This window comes from Balaenoptera musculus, chromosome 2, assembly GCF_009873245.2.
Source record: "Balaenoptera musculus isolate JJ_BM4_2016_0621 chromosome 2, mBalMus1.pri.v3, whole genome shotgun sequence".
Lineage (NCBI taxonomy): Eukaryota > Metazoa > Chordata > Mammalia > Artiodactyla > Balaenopteridae > Balaenoptera > Balaenoptera musculus.
Genome location: NC_045786.1, coordinates 10,913,930 through 10,932,350, shown reverse-complemented (window position 1 = coordinate 10,932,350; position 18,421 = coordinate 10,913,930). Strand labels below are relative to the sequence as shown.

The window sequence follows — 18,421 nt, the reverse complement described above, 5'->3', positions numbered from 1 at the left end:
TATCTCGTTTTGAAAGTGATATGACGCTTATTTAATCCTGAAATGGAACAATAATTCCCCATTCCTGTTTCAAGTGGTAATCTTCGCTTACCCACATACCTAGGAGGCGGGGGAGGTTCCTTCCAGTCACTGGGTATGAGGTTATAAATGCTCTCAGAAGAGCACGTTGGATCCATGGCCACCAAATGAGTCCTTAAAACTACTCAGCTTTTTTCTCAATATACCAATATCTCCATCCCTTTCTTCATCGCTTCCCCTTTCCTCTCCTACTCTCTTGCCTTCTCAAGGAACTAAGCCTTCTCTCTTTCACACAATTCCCCTTTGACCTCTTCTTAGCTGTCCTCTCTTGGGAAGAAAATAAAATATCTCTTCTATTACTCTTGGGATCACTTAGCGTTGTTGACGGCGCGACTGCCCTGGAAACAGTTACTAGGCAACGGGGAAGTGGAAGGTGGCCCTGCAAACTACCTTTCCTCTCTTCCCTCTCTCTGCAGCTCCTTTTCTCTCAGAGAAGTTCAACCCGAAAACCACTGTTTATATGTACCTTTGGTAGTAAAGGGGTGAAGAGTGGCGTCCCCTTAAAAATGTTGCTCTTTCCTGTTTCTGTATATTTGGAGAAAAAGATAAACTCTACCAGAGACACGTGCAGCAGCGAAGCTGGCGTGCAGACGTCGCACAATAACATTCTTGTGCGCAGGTGCCAACCCGGTGGGGGCGGGGCGAGCGGCTGAGGCCACGCTGACGCACGTCCGACGTCGGGAGTGGGATGAGGGTGGGAGGAGCCCGAGGATCGGAGCCGGCTCGGGTGGGTGGAGCGCGGGACGAGTCACGTACCCGGTGCTGGGCTGCTCCGGCCGTGGGCGTCGCACGAGGACGCGGAGGCCGACCTCGGCGCAGGCGCAAAGGCCGCTGTGCGGAACCTGGGTGGGCCTAGCGAGGCCTGGGACCGAGGGTGTGGGCCGTCCTGGGCGGGCGCCCGAGGTGTGGGGTTGCGGCCCGAGGCGGCACTGGCGGCTCCCGGACGCTCCTTCCCATTTCCTTTCCTTTCCCCAGTCTTCTCAGTGTGATTTTCTTGGTGAGTTATTTGAGGAGAAAGGGAAACTGTAGAAACCAATCCGTTCCCATCGCATGCCTTTCCCGCTCCGCGCCTTCCCCTTTGCGCTGCTCGGCGGTGATCCCAGCGCTCTGTCCGCGCCCGCCTTCCCGGCTGCTTACGTCCCGGGCTCAGCCCTGCCGCCACCTGTGCGGGCGCGCCCGCGCCCCGCCGTCCTCCCGTTTCACCTGTCGCGGCCCGTCCTCCCCTGGGCCACCTGCCTCCCTTTCTCCCGCACCTCGCCCCTTCTCCGCCAGTTTACCTCTTGATCGGGCCCCTCCTTTTAGGTCTTTGTTTTTTAAACGAGAAGCCTAAGCCTGAAGGAGAAGCCTTTTAAACGGGCCCTTGAGTTGTTGCCCTTTTTTTTTTTGGTGTCCGTTTTTGAAAACGATCTTAGGTTTTATTCCGTTTGAACCATTTGGTCTTCCGTGAACCTACTTATTCGCATATGACTGCTGAAGGAAGCTCACCATCCCGAGGCTTTGAAAGACATTTTGGCAGTATGGTTCTGAACTAACCTTATAGAGGCCACTCTGCCTGAAGGGACTAAGGATGCTCTAAGATAAGAGAAGGCCAGTTTTGGTCATCTCACTGCCAGGGTGCTCGGTGGAGCGATTAAAACAGCCTGGTGGCTTGGTTAACTTAAAAGGGTTTGCTGAATGTGTGGGTCCTTATCATCTTGGGCTCTTAGTGAATTTCATTAGACAAGAATAAATTTAGTTTTTTCTTATCCAGTTGGTCAGGTTTTTATTTTTTATCCCAGGCGTTTAACAAACATTTTATTTCAGATGATTGGCACCTTGGGGGTAATGCTCCTGTTCTTCACATCGGATTTTCTGTTTTGAAACAAAACAGTTTATATGTATATGCCACTTTGCCCTTTTTCTTTCCACTTTGAGTATTTTACGTTTTGGGGTTTTTTGTTTAGCATGTATAGAGAAGAATAATGTTCTCGCTATATGCTAAGATTTGAACTAAGGACTCAGAATGATAATACCGTTAAGCCAAGTGGACAGTCATTGGCCAAAGTTTATAAACTTTCTAATTAGAAGGAACGCTTTAGGACTGTTTATGTGAATCAGTTCCTAAAAGAGCCAATAAAGGCAAAGCATGATTTCTCCAGTTAGTAAGCACCCACTGGCTTTAGCTAGTCTTGACTTTCTGCTGTTAATGAATACAGTAATTTCACTGATGTCAGTATATTTATTATGGTTTTAAAAATACTAAACAGAATTTAAGGTCTCAATGTAGTGTATTCAGTGCACCATCTTTTTTTTTTTTTAAGACGTTAGCTATGAGTTTTTCTTTTTTTAAAAAAATTAATTAATTAATTAATTTTTGGCTGTGTTGGGTCTTCGTTTCTGTGCGAGGGCTTTCTCTAGTTGCGGCAAGCGGGGGCCACTCTTCATCGCGGTGCGCGGGCCTCTCACTATAGTTCGCGGCCTCTCTTGTTGCGGAGCACAGGCTCCAGACGCGCAGGCTCAGTAGTTGTGGCTCACGGGCCTAGTTGCTCCGCGGCATGTGGGATCTTCCCAGACCAGGGCTCGAACCCGTGTCCCCTGCATTGGCAGGCAGATTCTCAACCACTGCGCCACCAGGGAAGCCCTCAGTGCACCATCTTTTTTTTATTTATTTATTTATTTTTATGGCTGTGTTGGGTCTTCGTTTCCGTGCAAGGGCTTTCTCCAGTTGCGGCAAGCGGGGGCCACTCTTCATCGCGGTGCGCGGGCCTTTCACTATCGCGGCCTCTCTTGTGGAGCACAGGCTCCAGACGCGCAGGCTCAGTTAGTTGTGGCTCACGGGCCCAGTCGCTCCGCGGCATGTGGGATCCTCCCAGACCAGGGCCCGAACCCGCGTCGCCTACACCGGCAGGCAGACTCTCAACCACTGCGCCACCAGGGAAGGCCCTCAGTGCACCATCTTAATGAAGTTGTTAAATCATTTGGAAAGGAACTTATTTTCCTTTAGATACTTGGTCTGTAATTCTTGCCTTTTGAAAGTATGTTTACAAAGAATGCATTTCTAATTTTTATAATTCCCTCAAAATGGCAGTCCTGTTCAGGAAAATGCCTATGTTCAGTATGTCCACAGAGAATTAGTATTGGTGTACCATAAGCAGCCAAAGACAATACTTAACAAATGAAAAAAATGAATGAGCAAAGTTTTGTTCCCATGAAACTTAATTTACAAAAATAGGGGTGGGCCAGATTTGGCCTGTGGTTGTAGTTTGCACACACCCCTTATATGAATGGTTGTACATACAAATTAGGTTTTTTCACTAAGTATTATTTTAATCTACTTAAATGAATAAAATGGGCAGAGGTGGGAATATAAATAGGACAATTGGGAGGTAAATAAACCCTTTCTAAAGACATATTCTTTACAATATTTTTCTAAGTTATAGAATTGCAAAGGGTACTTAAAGAGGCTTTTGAATTAGATACGCAAGACCTTAAAGAGAATATCTAAGAGCGTTAAGACTACCAACAGGAAAGGCTTAGTCAGCTTGATTCTAAGATAAAGGCAAAGATGAGTGGTGAACTTGGAAAATGCTTTCATTGTAAGACCCCTGTGATTACCACATGGCACTGAAGTGTGGTCCTTCCTCCTCGCTGTTTCAGTCAGCTGACTGACTGAAGGCTTGTTAAGAGGATTTTTACTTAGTAGTCAGAAGCAGCAAAGCTTCTAACCTTCTGCTGGTTAGTTTATATACTAATATATTTGCATTTTTTTCGTATTACTTATGGGAAAACAATTTATTGTAAAAATGCAGTAATTTTTAAAGAATTTTTTAAAAACCTTAGAATGTCTTTCTTCATAAAATAGTGGACTAGATTTAGTCATTCTTAGAAATTTAAATAGAGATTGTATTAAAACAGGATGACAAGTATAATCATGGCATAAATATTTTCAAAAGTTCATTGAACTGTAGCCAGTTCTCATCATGAAATAATTTTTGAAGTGCTATGTCTTATGTTTTATTTTGGGAGAGTAATAACAAATATTTTAAATGGGTGACAAATGCTAAATCATTTTCACTAAATAGATTTTGACAATTTCCCAGAAGTATTCTAGGTAATTTTATAATGGAATTGAAAATTTCTGGACTATTTTGGAAGTAAAAATTGATAATGGGTTTAATATGATTTTGGCTGATTATCAATCATCTAGTGGTAAATGTAGGAAAATATCACTGTAAATAGTTTCCTGGAAATTAATATGTATTTCTGTTTTAAAAGTATATAACTTTGTTATCATTCTTAGGAAATAATTTAAAAACCTTTAAAAAAGTGGTTTCTGTACTTTTTTTCCCTTGAATTCTTCAGTTTTGATCAGCTTGCCACAGTAAAATTGTTAAATTTCATACTTGGAGGTCACACAGTACTTAAATTAATATGTACATGTGGACATTCTGTTTTTGTTTTTTAAAGTTCTTGCTGTGATACTGACACACCACTGCCTTTCCATTTATCTATTTGAATGGCAAGTGTCTTTCATGTCAAAAATGTGTCCATTAGAACTAGTGGATCAAAAAACTCCACTGTAAGTGATAAGAAAACCTATTTAAAAATTATTAATGTATAATGGAGTGGTATATATCTTCTATCCCCTGAGAAATTAGAGAGTTTACTAAAATATTTTTTGTGTAGGACTTGACTCTACAAAAAATATTTGAGAACATCAATGATTCAGTAAAACCTGAGTACTTAATGATCAAGAGATTTAGCCTTTAAGTACTGTTTTTGTTTCTTGACTCTTATGTGATTGACTTGCATTTAATTTGAAATAGTTTTGTTCTTTGGCTGAAGAAAAATTGCCTATTCATAACCCCTGTACTGAAAAACGTATTAAAATATAAGTAAATGAAAAAGTCTAATAGCATGGCTTTGAATCATAAAGGAAAATGATATGCAGTTGGTCCTCACTTTTCACAAGTTCTATATTTGTGAAGTCTACTCACTAAAATTTATTTATAACCCAAAATTAATACTTGTAGCACTTTTGCAATCATTCATGGCCACGTGCACAGTGGTGAAAATTTTGAGTCACGAGATATGCATTCCAAGCTGGAGTTAAACAAGGTGATGCTCTGCCTTCTTGTTTCAGCTCCTACTATAAACCAGTGTCTTTTTTGAATTCTATTTAAGTGCCACATTTTTTGCGTTTTTGTGCTTCTAGCTGGTGATTTTGCTGGTTAAAATGGCCCCCAAGCAGAGCGCCGAAGTGCTGCTCGTGTTCCTAAGGCACTAAGGCCACGATGTCCCTTACAGAGAAAATGTGTGTGTTAGATAAGTTTCCTTTAGGTGTGTGTTAAAGGCTGAGTTCAATGGTAGTGAATCACTATTTATATATATTAAATAAGATGTCTTTAAGCAGAAACACACATAAAACCTTACGTATTGATCGGTTGGCAAAAATGTTGTGACCAGAGGCTCACAGGAACCTAACCCTGTATTTCCCCTAGGAGCAATGGTTCAATATGCACTAATTCATATTCATGGTGACGTGATAGAACATAACTACCATGAATAATGAAAATTGACTACATTACCTCTTAAGTAAAAATGCAGTTTCCAGATAAAAGTTACATGCTGTGGGCATTATTCCATCTTCTCTTGTCTTTTGGTTTGCTTACAGTGGATGTTGAAACCCTAAAATGAGTTTGTGGCTAAATGTTACAAAATTTAGTATGTAGCTTCTTTAATTTTCTTTAAAAATGATAATGTTAGAGCACTTAATACCTGCCTTCTGCTAGTTTCAGGAAGATTTTCATGGTGAAGTAATGTTGATACAGAATTAATAAGTTGAACTGTCATAATTTTCTACTTTGAATTCATATAAAACAAAGGAAGAATAAGGTTACGAAAGATAAGGTGAAGTTAACATGCATAATGTTTGTGTTACAGTCTTCTGCTTTTTTTTTTAAATTATTTATTTATTTATTTATTTATTTATTTTTGGCTGTGTTGAGTCTTCATTTCTGTGTGAGGGCTTTCTCTAGTTGCGGCAAGTGGGGGCCACTCCCCATCACGGTGCGCGGGCCTCTCACCATCGCGGCCCTCTTGTTGCGGAGCACAAGCTCCAGACGCGCAGGCTCAGTAATTGTGGCTCACGGGCCCAGCCGCTCCGCGGCATGTGGGATCCTCCCAGACCAGGGCCCGAACCCACGCCCCCTGCACCGGCAGGCAGACTCCCAACCACTGCGCCACCAGGGAAGCCCCAGTCTTCTGCTTTTAATGGAGTTGATGTTAAGCATTGTAGCAACCAACATAAAGTGGAAAAGATCAGATAAAAGATTTAATGCCCATAAAAACAAACCAGCTACTCAGGTAATACACAATTATTACCAATATAGACCTCAGAAAGTTATGCATTGGGAACTAAAAAAGAAGACACTCTGTGATGTTATAAGCAAAAGCCACCTGAATAGGAGGTTAATCAGGCTGTTTTATACAGTGTCCTCAAAATAATGTGTTAAAGAAGAGTTCCAGAATAAAAGTAGTTTAATAAAAGAAATTGCTGATAGGGTTCAAGTGTACAGTTCTCTGATCCTTGGTTTGTTTCAGGGAAAGGATTAGACTGTGCTTGACAAAACAGTTCTCGATTCACAGACGAGTACCCCTGTTTTCTCTGAAGGTTTATAAACAAACCAAACCATAAAAAAATATGCCTAGCTTTGTGCCTAGATATTCTGATTCAATTTATATGTTTTTAGTCTATTGTCATTGAGTGACAGTGGTTAATATTACTATATAAATGGTCTTATGTGCCAGCCACCATGCTATGTGCTTTGAATTTATTATAAAATCATTTAAATAGCCAAGAGGTACCCATGTGTGGCAGACACTTTGTTTGCGCTTTTTACAGGAGATATTATTGCATCTAAATTATGTAGTGATTCAGATGGATAAAACAACCTAAAAGAGTAATTCAGATACTCATTTCATAGCTTCAGTCTACTGATCACTAAACATACAGTTAAATCATTGAAAGTTTTAGGTGTCATGTGAAAGATTTATATTTATCATTTGGTTATGTTGTCTTGTATATTGCTTTGTGGCAGAAATTCGGTACTGTCTAGTAAAAACTTTTTTTTTTTTTAGTAAAATTCTTTTTTATCATAAGATGTACATATTGGAAAAAAAGACAGTATTTTAATCTTTTAATAATAGTTTTAGGGAACCATGAAAAGGGTCAGTTTATTATTTTTCTGTACTTAAAAAATTTCAGATGGACATTTTAACAATAGACTGTGTGGAATTTTATGATACTGTTATGATTAACTTGAAATTTTTTCCCTTATAGACTCCACCTTTTGCAAAGATGGCTTTGCCTCAGCATCCACAAACTCTTCACCTAAGATTGGTTCCTGTGTGTCATATGTTTACAAGTCAGTGGGAGTTAAGCACATACAAGCTGAAAAGCCAAATAAGGAAATGTATTCCTTCTCTTAAAAGTTCTAATTTAACTTAAATTCGGTGTTAGCTTAAAATAGTTTAAATGTTTTATTAGAGAACAGTTTGAGTAGCATAGATGATCAGAGTGGCAAATGACTGAAAGTTTTCAGAACATGTCTAAACTCACGATCTGACATTTAATGTGGCTTAGTTGCATATTGGTTCTACCACAGAACACGTGAAAAGCCCCACTACATGTCTGTAAAGTTACTTTAGTCAATTTAAATAAACATTGCAGCAGTTATTAAATGGTACTTTACATATGACTAAAAATTTGACTTGTCTTGCATACATTTGTGTTTTAATGGTGAGTATATTTCCAAAGACAGGGATTTGACCAGTATGGGGAATTACAGAGCTTCTCTGGATGCCAGAATAAGTTTGTCCTCTTATCATTGGAAACATTCCTGAGTTTTTTTGCTATCACTCTGGAGTCTGGAATTCGAGTTAAGTCTCTCCATTGATGATGTTTATAGGACAGAAATTAAAGTGATGGTCCCATGCAGAGAAGGTTATAGATATGTAGCCTTTGACTTTGCTGCTGATTATCAATTTTTCTTAAGTATTTGCATAATGTTATATCTTTCACTAGCTTTTTTTAAGGCCTTCAACATGAAAAATATGTAAGAATGATTCTTAACAGTATGCATGTAAAAGGCATGTAAGAAAGAAAATGTCATACCTTTGCCCTATAGTTTGGAAAATTATTTAAGCATCTTATTTATTTATTTTTATAAGCAAATGTTTTATTCTGGTTTATTGTGAATTCTTTGACTAAGAAATTTATGAGTAACATGATAATCTATCAGCATTTTCATATAACTAAAGAGAAATTAAATATAAAGAGTATTGTTCAGCTTTTTGAATTGCAAGTAAATAGCATTCCAATTCCAAATAATCCTTATTTACATGGGTTATAAACCATGAGACAATTTTCATTATAGGAAAATAAATACTAATTTGATTTAGTATCTTTTTGAAAAAGCATCTATGATACGGCGTTTTCTGAATAAAGTGTTGCTCATAGTTACAAGTTGTTAAAGTTTTGATTACTCAATGTCTTGAGACTTGAAAAGATTGTTAAAAGGATAATATGAAATAAATGAGAATTTGTGTTTGAATACTTTTTTAAATATCCCATAAATTTGGAAGAATTTTAAACAGTTTATGTACTGTGGGCATGGTTATACTTAATCCTATTGGGATAGTCTTTTGAAATTAGTAACCAAATGTCTTTTTTGTTTGTTTTTATGTTTGAAAGGGCCAAAGCCAGTTTTTAGGTTGGATTGCACAGAAAAGTGAAAAGAGAATGCTCCACTTTAACCGATGTCAGCATCTGAAACAAATAACTCAGAAATGCTTTTCTAGTACACATGTGAAAACGGATAAACATGCACAGCTATTTCTTTCAAGAACCTTTGCACTTGCAGAATTAAGGAAGTCATGGCACTCAATCTACTCTCTTGTTGGAGACAAAAATATTATCCTGATGGGACCACCCGGTGCTGGGAAAACAACAGTAGGCAGAATAATAGGTCAGAAACTAGGTTGTTGTGTCATAGATGTGGATGATGATATCCTTGAAAAAACCTGGAATATGAGTGTGTCTGAAAAATTGCAGGATGTTGGTAATGAGCAATTTTTAGAAGAGGAAGGAAAAGCTGTGTTAAACTTCTCTGCATCTGGAAGTGTGATTTCCCTTACTGGGTCCAATCCAATGCATGATGCTAGCATGCTGCATCTGAAGAAAAATGGAATAATTGTTTATCTGGATGTACCTCCAATAGATATAGTTAGTCGTCTAAAATTAATGAAAGTAGATAGGATTGTAGGTCAGAATTCTGGAACATCTATGAAAGACTTACTTAAGTTTAGAAGACAGTATTATAAGAAGTGGTACGATACTCGTGTTTTATGCGAAGATGGGGCTTCCCCGGAGGAGGTGGCTGACAAAGTGCTGAATGCAGTTAAAAGATACCAAGATGTGGACTCGGAAACATTCATTTCCACAAGACACATTTGGCCTAAAGACTGTGAACAGAAGGTTCCAACAAAATTCTTTAGTGAAGCTGTGATTGAGGGGTTAGCTCCTGATGGTGGACTTTTTGTTCCTGAGAAGGAGTTTCCGAAATTAAACTGTGGGGAGTGGAAAAGCCTCGTAGGAGCAACGTACATAGAAAGAGCACAAATACTCTTGGAAAAATGTATACATCCTGCTGACATACCTGCTTCCAGGTTGGGAGAAATGATTGAAACTGCTTATGGGGAAAACTTTGCCTGCTCAAAAATTGCCCCTGTCAGGCACCTGTCAGGCAACCAGTTCATCCTGGAGTTGTTCCACGGACCAACGGGATCATTTAAAGATTTGTCTTTACAGCTCATGCCCCATCTTTTTGCACACTGTATTCCACCAAGTTGTAATTACATGATACTTGTAGCCACCTCAGGAGACACCGGGAGTGCAGTCTTAAATGGCTTTAGTCGTCTTAGTAAGAATGACAAGCAAAGAATAGCTGTGGCCACATTTTTTCCTGAGGATGGAGTAAGTGATTTTCAAAAAGCACAAATAATTGGCAGTCAGAACGAAAATGGATGGGCAGTAGGTGTCAAGTCAGATTTTGATTTTTGCCAGACATCTATAAAAAGGATTTTTCAAGATTCTGATTTTACTGGCTTTCTTACTGTGGAATATGGAACAGTCTTAAGTTCAGCTAATTCCATAAACTGGGGCCGACTGCTTCCCCAAGTAGTTTATCATGCTTCTGCATACCTTGATCTCGTTAGCCAAGGATTTATTTCTTTTGGAAGCCCAGTCGATGTGTGTATTCCCACAGGAAACTTTGGTAACATTTTAGCAGCAGTGTATGCCAAAACCATGGGAATCCCTATTCGAAAATTTATTTGTGCTTCTAATCAGAACCATGTTTTGACTGATTTTATAAAAACAGGACATTATGATCTAAGGGAAAGAAAATTAGCACAAACCTTTTCACCAGCAATTGATATTCTCAAATCTTCAAACCTGGAGCGACATTTACACTTGATGGCTAATAAAGATGGACAATTAATGACAAGATTATTTAATCAATTAGAAGAGCAGCATCACTTCCAGATAGAAAAGATTCTAGTTGAGAAAGTTCAGCAGGATTTTGTAGCTGACTGGTGCTCTGAGGAAGAGTGCCTAGCAGCTATTCACTCCACCTACAATACTTCCGGGTATATTTTGGATCCACACACTGCTGTTGCAAAAGTAGTTGCAGACAGAATGCAAGATAAAACCTGCCCAGTGATCGTCTCATCTACAGCTCATTACTCAAAGTTTGCACCTGCTATCATGCAGGCTTTAAAGATCAAAGAAATCAGTCAAACTTCATCAAGTCAGGTTTATTTACTGAGTTCATACAATGCATTACCTCCACCTCATGAGGCTTTATTAGAGAGAACAAAACAGCAAGAGAAGATGGAGTGCCAGGTCTGTGCAGCTGATATGAATGTCCTGAAGAGTCACGTGGAAAAACTAGTACAAAATCACTTCATATAGAAGTTTTCTGAGTAAAAAAAATTTCTGGTGATAAGCATGCAATAATAGATCACAAAAGTTGATTTGGAATACAAATAACATTTTGTTTTTTATGTAAATATGTATGTCTATATGTAGATCTGTTATCTTTCGGAATTTCAATAGCCTAATCTCTAGATCTGAACATTATACCTACACATGCTCCTTGGATCCTTAATCTGGAAGTGACAGGTAGCATAGTGCACAGACCCTTGTGCTGTGCTTTGCACTCATGAGGGATATATCAGTTTCTACTCCCTCACCCCCACTTTTAAGCAGACCAAAATGTCTGGTATTCAATCTGGCAATTAAAACATTTAAGCATAGTTGTTACGTAGTACATCTGTAACCATTACCAGTTCTCTATTGAATAGAAAGATAATTTACCACTCTAATGGTTAACTTCTCTGGAGGAAGTAGTAAGCTCATCTATTAAGAAAGGGCTAGTAGTGTTTTTGACTCTCCATTTCGGACTTGTAATTAATTATGTGTATTCTATGCTACCCAGATTAGATAAGTGCTCTGGCCTTCACTCCCCTTTGGATCTGTATAGTTAAGGTGATGTAGTTTGAAAATCAAGACACAAGATTTAAATCCACGATGTAATAATCAACAGAACTACTTAGTAGTGGATACAGAAATAAAATTATGTATCTATTTCAAAAGAAAAGCTTTCCAAAATTCAGGGTATTTGAATAGTCTTAATGGAAGTATGTTTCTAGTTCTACCAGTTTTCCTGTATTATTTGGACTCCATTCCTGTATAATTTGTCTATTGTCTCTCTTTTCAATGAACATTGTCTTTTTTGGTAACTAAAATCACATACAATTGATGCACATATTTAGTATTTCCTTCTTTGTAGTAACAATACATTATAAACATGATTTACATTTGTGAATTTCCTGGGTGTTTTATTTCTGAATTAAAGATTATCAGTGAAAGGACCTGTTAGTGTAATGGACTACTCTCAACCACAAGATGGCATTCCTAACATAATTTGTTTTTGCTGATAACATTCTGCTTCATTTTCTGGGAGAACCACCTCCATAAAGAAACATATTACAGGGGCTTCCCTGATGGCACAGTGGTTAAGAATCCGCCTGCCAAGGCAGGGGACACGGGTTCAAGCCCTGGTCCGGGAAGATCCCACATGCCGCAGAGCAACTAAGCCCGTGTGCCACAACTACTGGGCCTGCGCTGTAGAGCCCACGTGCCACAACTACTGAGCCTGCGTGCCACAACTACTGAAGCCTGTGTGCCTAGAGCCCGTGCTCCACAACAAGAGAAGCCACTGCAATGAGAAGCCTGCGCACTGCAATTAAGAGGGGCCCCCACTCACCACAACTAGAGAAAGCCCACGTGCAGCCACAAAGACCCAACACAGCCAAAAATAAATAAATAAACTTAAAAAAAAAAGAAACATATTACAAGTAGTCAAGAAAAAATTGTAATCGTTCAATGAGCAAAAACAATCTGTTTAAAAAATTTTTAAATTAAACTAATTATGTTAACTTTGGATCTATGGCTTCTAACAAGTACATTTTAAAACCAAAACTTGAAAACCAAGAGCCGTTACAAGAAAATGATGGAAGATTCAAAGTTTACTTATTCACATAGGTCTTAGTTATTTTATCATTTGCTTTTAAGGATATTTGTTTCAGTAAATGACATGTTTAGAAAATGCATGTAAATTATCCTGTGTGTATGAGAATGCACTATTTCTCTGAAAGTGGGAGGGACAGTGTTTAAAAAAAAATGACATGATTTTTGCCCACAAGAACTGTAGTTAAGGAGACAACATGTAAAATTAAATCATGTATTGATACAACACAGAAGAGTTATTGCAAGACAGGTCATGAGTAAGTGAAAAATGATACAGTCAAGAGCTGTAGGATTACCATGGACCAGTCAGAAAAGGCTTCACAGAGGACAGAGAAACAGAGGTAAGTCCTGAAGGATGGCAAGATTTTCTAGGTGAAAAGGAAGGGGAAATACATTTTAGGCAGACAAAGGAAATAGGTATGGTGAGTTGTTCAAGAGGGCACCTGCCTTTATCTGTGGTTGGTTTGTTCTCTGTCCAAAACTTATTTCATGCCTTCACTTTTTCTTACAACCAACTCTAGCCCTTCCCTCTCAGCTAAAAACCTTGCCTCAGTCAAGAGGGACAAGCCAGCAGTGAAGACATGGTTTCCCACCACCAAATGTCTAAATCTGCTGTACCTGTTTCTCTCCTCGCCTGCCTGCCGCTGGGTTGAACTGGGTGGTATTCCTTCAGGTGTGTCTTGGCTTCTGTTCCCGTCAGGGCACTCACGTCATTTGCCTCATCAGTTCTCTCCTCTGCTGTTTCTTCAGCCTCTCCCCTCTGATGGAAGCTTGCTTTCTATGCCATTCAGATGCTCTCTTTTCATATCTTATAAAGCATAAGAGCAAAACAAAACTAAACATCCACATTTCCCCCCATCTACTCTTTTATTTCTTTATGTTCCATTCAAGACCAAGCCTCTTCAAAAAGAGTTGTCTGCATATATGGTCTCCACTTTCTTACCTCCCATTTTCTCCAGAGTATGTAAAGTACACTCACAGTTTAAGGAGGAATAATAAACAACCATGTGCCCCACACCTTGCTTTATGAATAGACCATTCCTCCTCTCTGACACCCGCTGTGGCTCCTCTTTCATTACATTTACTTCTCTCCCTCAGAGGTAACCACTATCCTAAATTTTCTCTTCATCATTCCCTTGTTTGTATTACAATTTTGCACTGTTTAGTTTTGCCTCTTTTTAAATTTATGTAAATGGAATCATACTATATATATTCTTCCATGATCTTTTATTTAAAAACTTTAAAATTCATCCATGCAGATGAGTGAAACCATAGTTCATTAATTTTTATTACTGTATAATATTCTATAGTATGAATACCATAATCTATCCATTTGCCAGTTAGTGGACATTTAGATTGTCTAATATTTATATGTTCTTGTATCCAATAGGTATACTGTTTTGTAAAATTGTGTTGAAGGCTAGTGAAAATGGACTTCCAAACATTTGTGATTCTTTCTAATGACGTAAAAATAGATTTCATATCTTGGCTGTATTAAAATAAAAACGTATGGTCTGTTTATGATATGAAAAATTATCAGTTCTTAGGCTATGGTTATAATTTCTACCTTATCTTTGAAATTATTTTACCACGTCAAAAATATAGTGAACTTGTAAGATTTTTGAGAAAAAAGAAAGGAGATTTTTAAATTACATATTAATGAAAATTGTAAAATATTTTTTCATCAAAATAGAGTTTAGAAGGTAATAAATTGTTCTCTTTGAAGTTTTTGTTAGATTTTAATAGCAACTCACTTTCAAAAACAATCATGGCAAATACTGTTTCTCTCAATCCATTAAAAATTGCCATTTTTCAAAATGGAAACTTTAAGATAGATATTCCAGAGCTCATAAGAAATGCTAAAATAAGAAAAAAATACTAGGAATCATTTTGAACAGAAGTTAAAAACATTTTTAAACAACAACAATAGATATTGCCAATAGTGCCAATTCTTGGCACTCTTTAAGGCACAAATATCAATGCACTTTGATGTTTAAATCACTCAATTTTATTTCAGATTAAACTAGGCTTGCTTGTATTCATAGCAACATTAAACTTTAATTTATAACTATATGCCCAGCAATAGGTTTTCTTTTGAAGCCACATAAAAAAATACTGTTTGGGGTATACTTGACAGCACACGCCCCAGATTTGCAATCCATGTTGTAGTATATCATTTTCTTTAAAATTAGAGAACTTCTGGGTTTTCAATATTTTAAAAAAATATTTATTCATTTATTTATTTAGGCTGTGCCAGCTCTTAGTTGCAGCACGTGGGACCTAGTTCCCCGGCCAGGTATCCAACCCAGGCCCCCTGCGCTGGGAGCGCGAAGTCTCACCCACTGGGGTGCCAGGGAAGTCCCTCTATATGTTTTGTTTGCAGCACTTACTATCTCATGTTCTCATTGAGTCATTCACTTGCTTTCTGTGCTGCTGCTGGTCTTTTCATCTGACATTTTTGTCCATTTATGACTTACTTTTTTAATGACTTCACTGCCATTTTAGTGTTCCCCAAAAGCAATTCAATGATGTGACCTGGGTATTGTTTCTGGTGCCAACCTCTAAAGTTGATTCTCTGGTTTTCTGGAGATTCTTTGGTCCATTTATTATCTTTTAATAAATTTATTTTAATTTAAGCTTAAACTTGTTCAGAGTAACTTCTGTTATTTGCAATTAACAACCCTGCTTAATACAGTTCTAAGTGATGATTACAGGTAAAATTAGTGAGATTGGCACCAAGTGATATAGAGTAGTTAAACATTTTGAGCTGGGCAAAAATAAGTTAAAGCATTCGGTGGAAATTGGTTATATACAGTTACAGGAAAGAGTATTGTATATTTTATTATTATTTGTAATTTTGTGTTCTACATTGTTTAATCAGTAAAAGTCTTAATAAACTTATGTATACACACACACACACTTTTTTCAGAGAGCCATTTATTACTACCACACTGAATATATGGCAAACACGTGACATTACCTTTCTCAAATCTTAACATTTTGGAATTGCAAAACATTTAACCCATGATTTTGCATAATGGATTGTTAACTTGTTCATTTTAGCACAACACAGTTTCCTAATCTAACAGAAAAGATATGCAAGAAAATAGCATTTCTACTGGATCAAGTGGCCTGGTTAAAATGATTTGACATCCTGGTTTGACAAGATTGGAGATTATTCATATTTGTTTTGAATTTTACAAGGTTCAAATCAAATAGCAGAAGTTTTCAGAAAATAATTTTACTTGCCCTCGATATTACCTTTTTTTTCTGGGACTATCTCTCCAATCTGTTTGAGATTTTAAATATAATTGGCTGACATAATATTTAAACAACTGCCAAATCAACATGGGTCATTACCAGAAAAAACATCATTCCTTGTAAATTCCACATCTGTTTAGGGTTCTTCTCTATTAAAGTAATGTAACTTAATCCTAAAAGATCTGAAAAGCTTATTTATTCACAGTATTCTGTATACTTTCCAGAAAAAGAGTCAAGTCAAAAGGTACCCCCTTTTCCCTTCAGTGTTGTAGCCTACTATGAAGAAACAGAACGTCTTTCTCTTGAGAAAAGTTGAGTATAATAATATTTTACTGGCAAAAGAAGGAAGGAAAATATTAGTTTAAATTGGGTCAAGAGCATAAAATTTCTACTGGCCAAAAGTCATACCGAAATGAAATGAAATTTTAAGGAGAAAACAATCAAAGTTAAAATATCCTTTGAAATATGCAGGTCATTCTTATCAAAGAGGAAAAAAATACATGTAGGAGCTTTATAACTTTGAAAATGATTACACATAAATTATTTGATTTTCCCAAGACCTCAGAAAGGGACATAGTGCCTTGATGCAGTCACCAGAGTGAGAAGTCCAGAAATTAAATTTTGTTCAGGTACACAAAGTTGATCAGATTTAGAGATTTTTATCTTCCGCTAATCACACTTATAGAAGAATTAACATAAACTAAAATGTACATTTATTGATTTATAATGGTTGATATATCTTTCCAGTGACCACATACTTGGTCTTCTCCACCTAAGACTCTCCATCCCTTTTAAGAAGATACCCTGGAAATAGTAGTTTATTTGGTAAATATGAAGTCAAACCAAAGAGAGAAGGATAGTTTTCAGGGATGTTTCACTCACAATTAACTGTAGTTATCCCACAATATAGAATACCTCTTGGGCTTCCCTGGTGGCGCAGTGGTTAAGAATCTGCCTGCTAATGCAGGGGACACGGGTTCGAGCCCTGGTCTGGGAAGATCCCACATGCCGCGGAGCAACTGGGCCCGTGAGCCACAACTACTGAGCCTGCGCGTCTGGAGCCTGTGCTCCGCAACAAGAGAGGCCGCGATAGTGAGAGGCCCGCGCACCGCGATGAAGAGTGGCCCCCGCTTGCCGCAACTAGAGAAAGCCCTAGCACAGAAACGAAGACCCAACACAGCCAAAAATAAATAAATAAATTAATTAATTAAAAAATAAAAATAGAATACCTCTTGAGTGAACAGAATATTCTTACCTGTTTGACTCAAGATCGTTCTTCTCTGGACAGTGCTAAATATACACTGCTAACTCTTGATCTTTGTATCATCATCCCTCTAGATCACACACTTTGAGTGAACATGTACCTTTTTCAGATTTGTAACAAAACAAAAAAATCATACTCTCAGTCCTTGGGAAGCTTATGGAGAACTTAGGCAAGTAATTCAACTTATTACAAGATCATATGATATATATTATGACCAGAACCAGCCAGAAACATGGTGTACCCTGAAAAAGCTAGTTAGATATTTGGTTCCCCTTCAAACTGATGTTCTTTAAGCATTTGTTCCACTTTCCTTTTGGGGAGAGACCACAGTTTTTGCACAGACCCCCCACCACAAGCACAGTGCAGGGAAGGACAGAGAAGGACACCTATTGGCAGAGGTTCCCTCTCCTGTGCTGTCCTAAGCAGCTCAGCTTGGACTCCTAACTTGCATACCTTACTAGCAAAACAAAAACATGGAAACTAACCAAACTCACCCTCTTTGAAAGGCAGTTTAGAAATCCTTTATTGTTAGTCAAGCATATTCTTGGGTCTTCTCACCTTCTGATTCCTAGAACCTTGTTGAAGTAGTCCTTCTAAGCACCAGTGGTATTGATAAACACTATATTCTCTCTCTGCAATGTTCCTAACCATGTGTAAATCTTTTTGAAGACTGGTGCCCTGGACAACTGCCTGGCTGGCCCTTGCCTAGTCTGCTTCAGGCCATGATCATGTTTTAGACCTGGGGCTATGGATGGGAGCCAAAAAGAGAGTCATAGATATCAGACTGAGGGATTAAAGACGGCATTCTAGAAGAGATGATCACGTGGGAGTCAAAGTTTAAAAGTCAAGTGACAGTTGTGTAGGTGAATTGGTGAGCAGAGGGAAGAACATGGTGGCGACTAGGGATGTATCACTCAGCTTGCCTGGAACAAAACATGCATGTATGGGGTTGTGAAGATGAAGCTAGAAAATCAGGCAGGATCCATGAGTTTACACGTTTCTGAAAGCTATGAGATATCACTGAAGAATTTTAAGTAGAATACCATAATTAACTCTTTATTTTAGAAGGATCCTGCTAGCAACTGGGTGGGGTGGGGGGATTAGACTCACAGACCTGAGACCCATTAAGAGGCCAGAGTATAAACTGCAGTAGTGGAACCAGAAGGAGTATTTTCAAGAAATAC

At 38.2% G+C, this 18,421-nt stretch overlaps 2 protein-coding genes across 7 annotated transcripts in view; one reads left to right on the top strand and one right to left on the bottom strand.

Moving 5' to 3' along the window:
* ENKUR (enkurin, TRPC channel interacting protein) overlaps positions 1-961 on the bottom strand; it is a 42,890-nt gene extending 41,929 nt beyond the window's left edge. For 2 of the 5 annotated variants that reach the window (XM_036844781.1, XM_036844780.1), the window contains exon 1: positions 100-489. In XM_036844781.1, the coding sequence (XP_036700676.1) occupies positions 100-176 (77 nt within the window). In that variant the 5' untranslated portion in view covers positions 177-489. Of the gene's footprint in view, positions 1-99; positions 490-544; positions 717-834 lie in introns of those variants that run through there. The other 3 variants (XM_036844785.1, XM_036844786.1, XM_036844782.1) reach the window with 3 other exon arrangements.
* On the top strand, positions 951-12,219 carry THNSL1 (threonine synthase like 1). Of its 2 annotated transcripts, XM_036844778.1 has the most exons (3): positions 951-1,075; positions 6,280-6,423; positions 8,813-12,219. In XM_036844778.1, the coding sequence occupies exons 2-3, from the start codon at positions 6,331-6,333 to the stop codon at positions 11,090-11,092; spliced, it is 2,373 nt and encodes a 790-aa protein (XP_036700673.1). In that variant the 5' UTR covers positions 951-1,075; positions 6,280-6,330; the 3' UTR covers positions 11,093-12,219. The 2 variants fall into 2 exon arrangements, with proteins under 2 accessions (XP_036700673.1, XP_036700674.1); XM_036844779.1 differs by lacking the exon at positions 6,280-6,423 and having other exon boundaries at positions 989-1,075.
* Positions 12,220-18,421: the final 6,202 nt, after the last annotated feature.

Bases quoted from the DNA above. Each gene is read 5' to 3' on its own strand.
- THNSL1 (XM_036844778.1), top strand. From the start codon at position 6,331: ATGGAGTTGATGTTAAGCATTGTAGCAACCAACATAAAGTGGAAAAGA. The intron at 6,424-8,812 runs GTAATACACAAT...TATGTTTGAAAG, and splicing joins AAAACAAACCAGCTACTCAG to GGCCAAAGCCAGTTTTTAGG.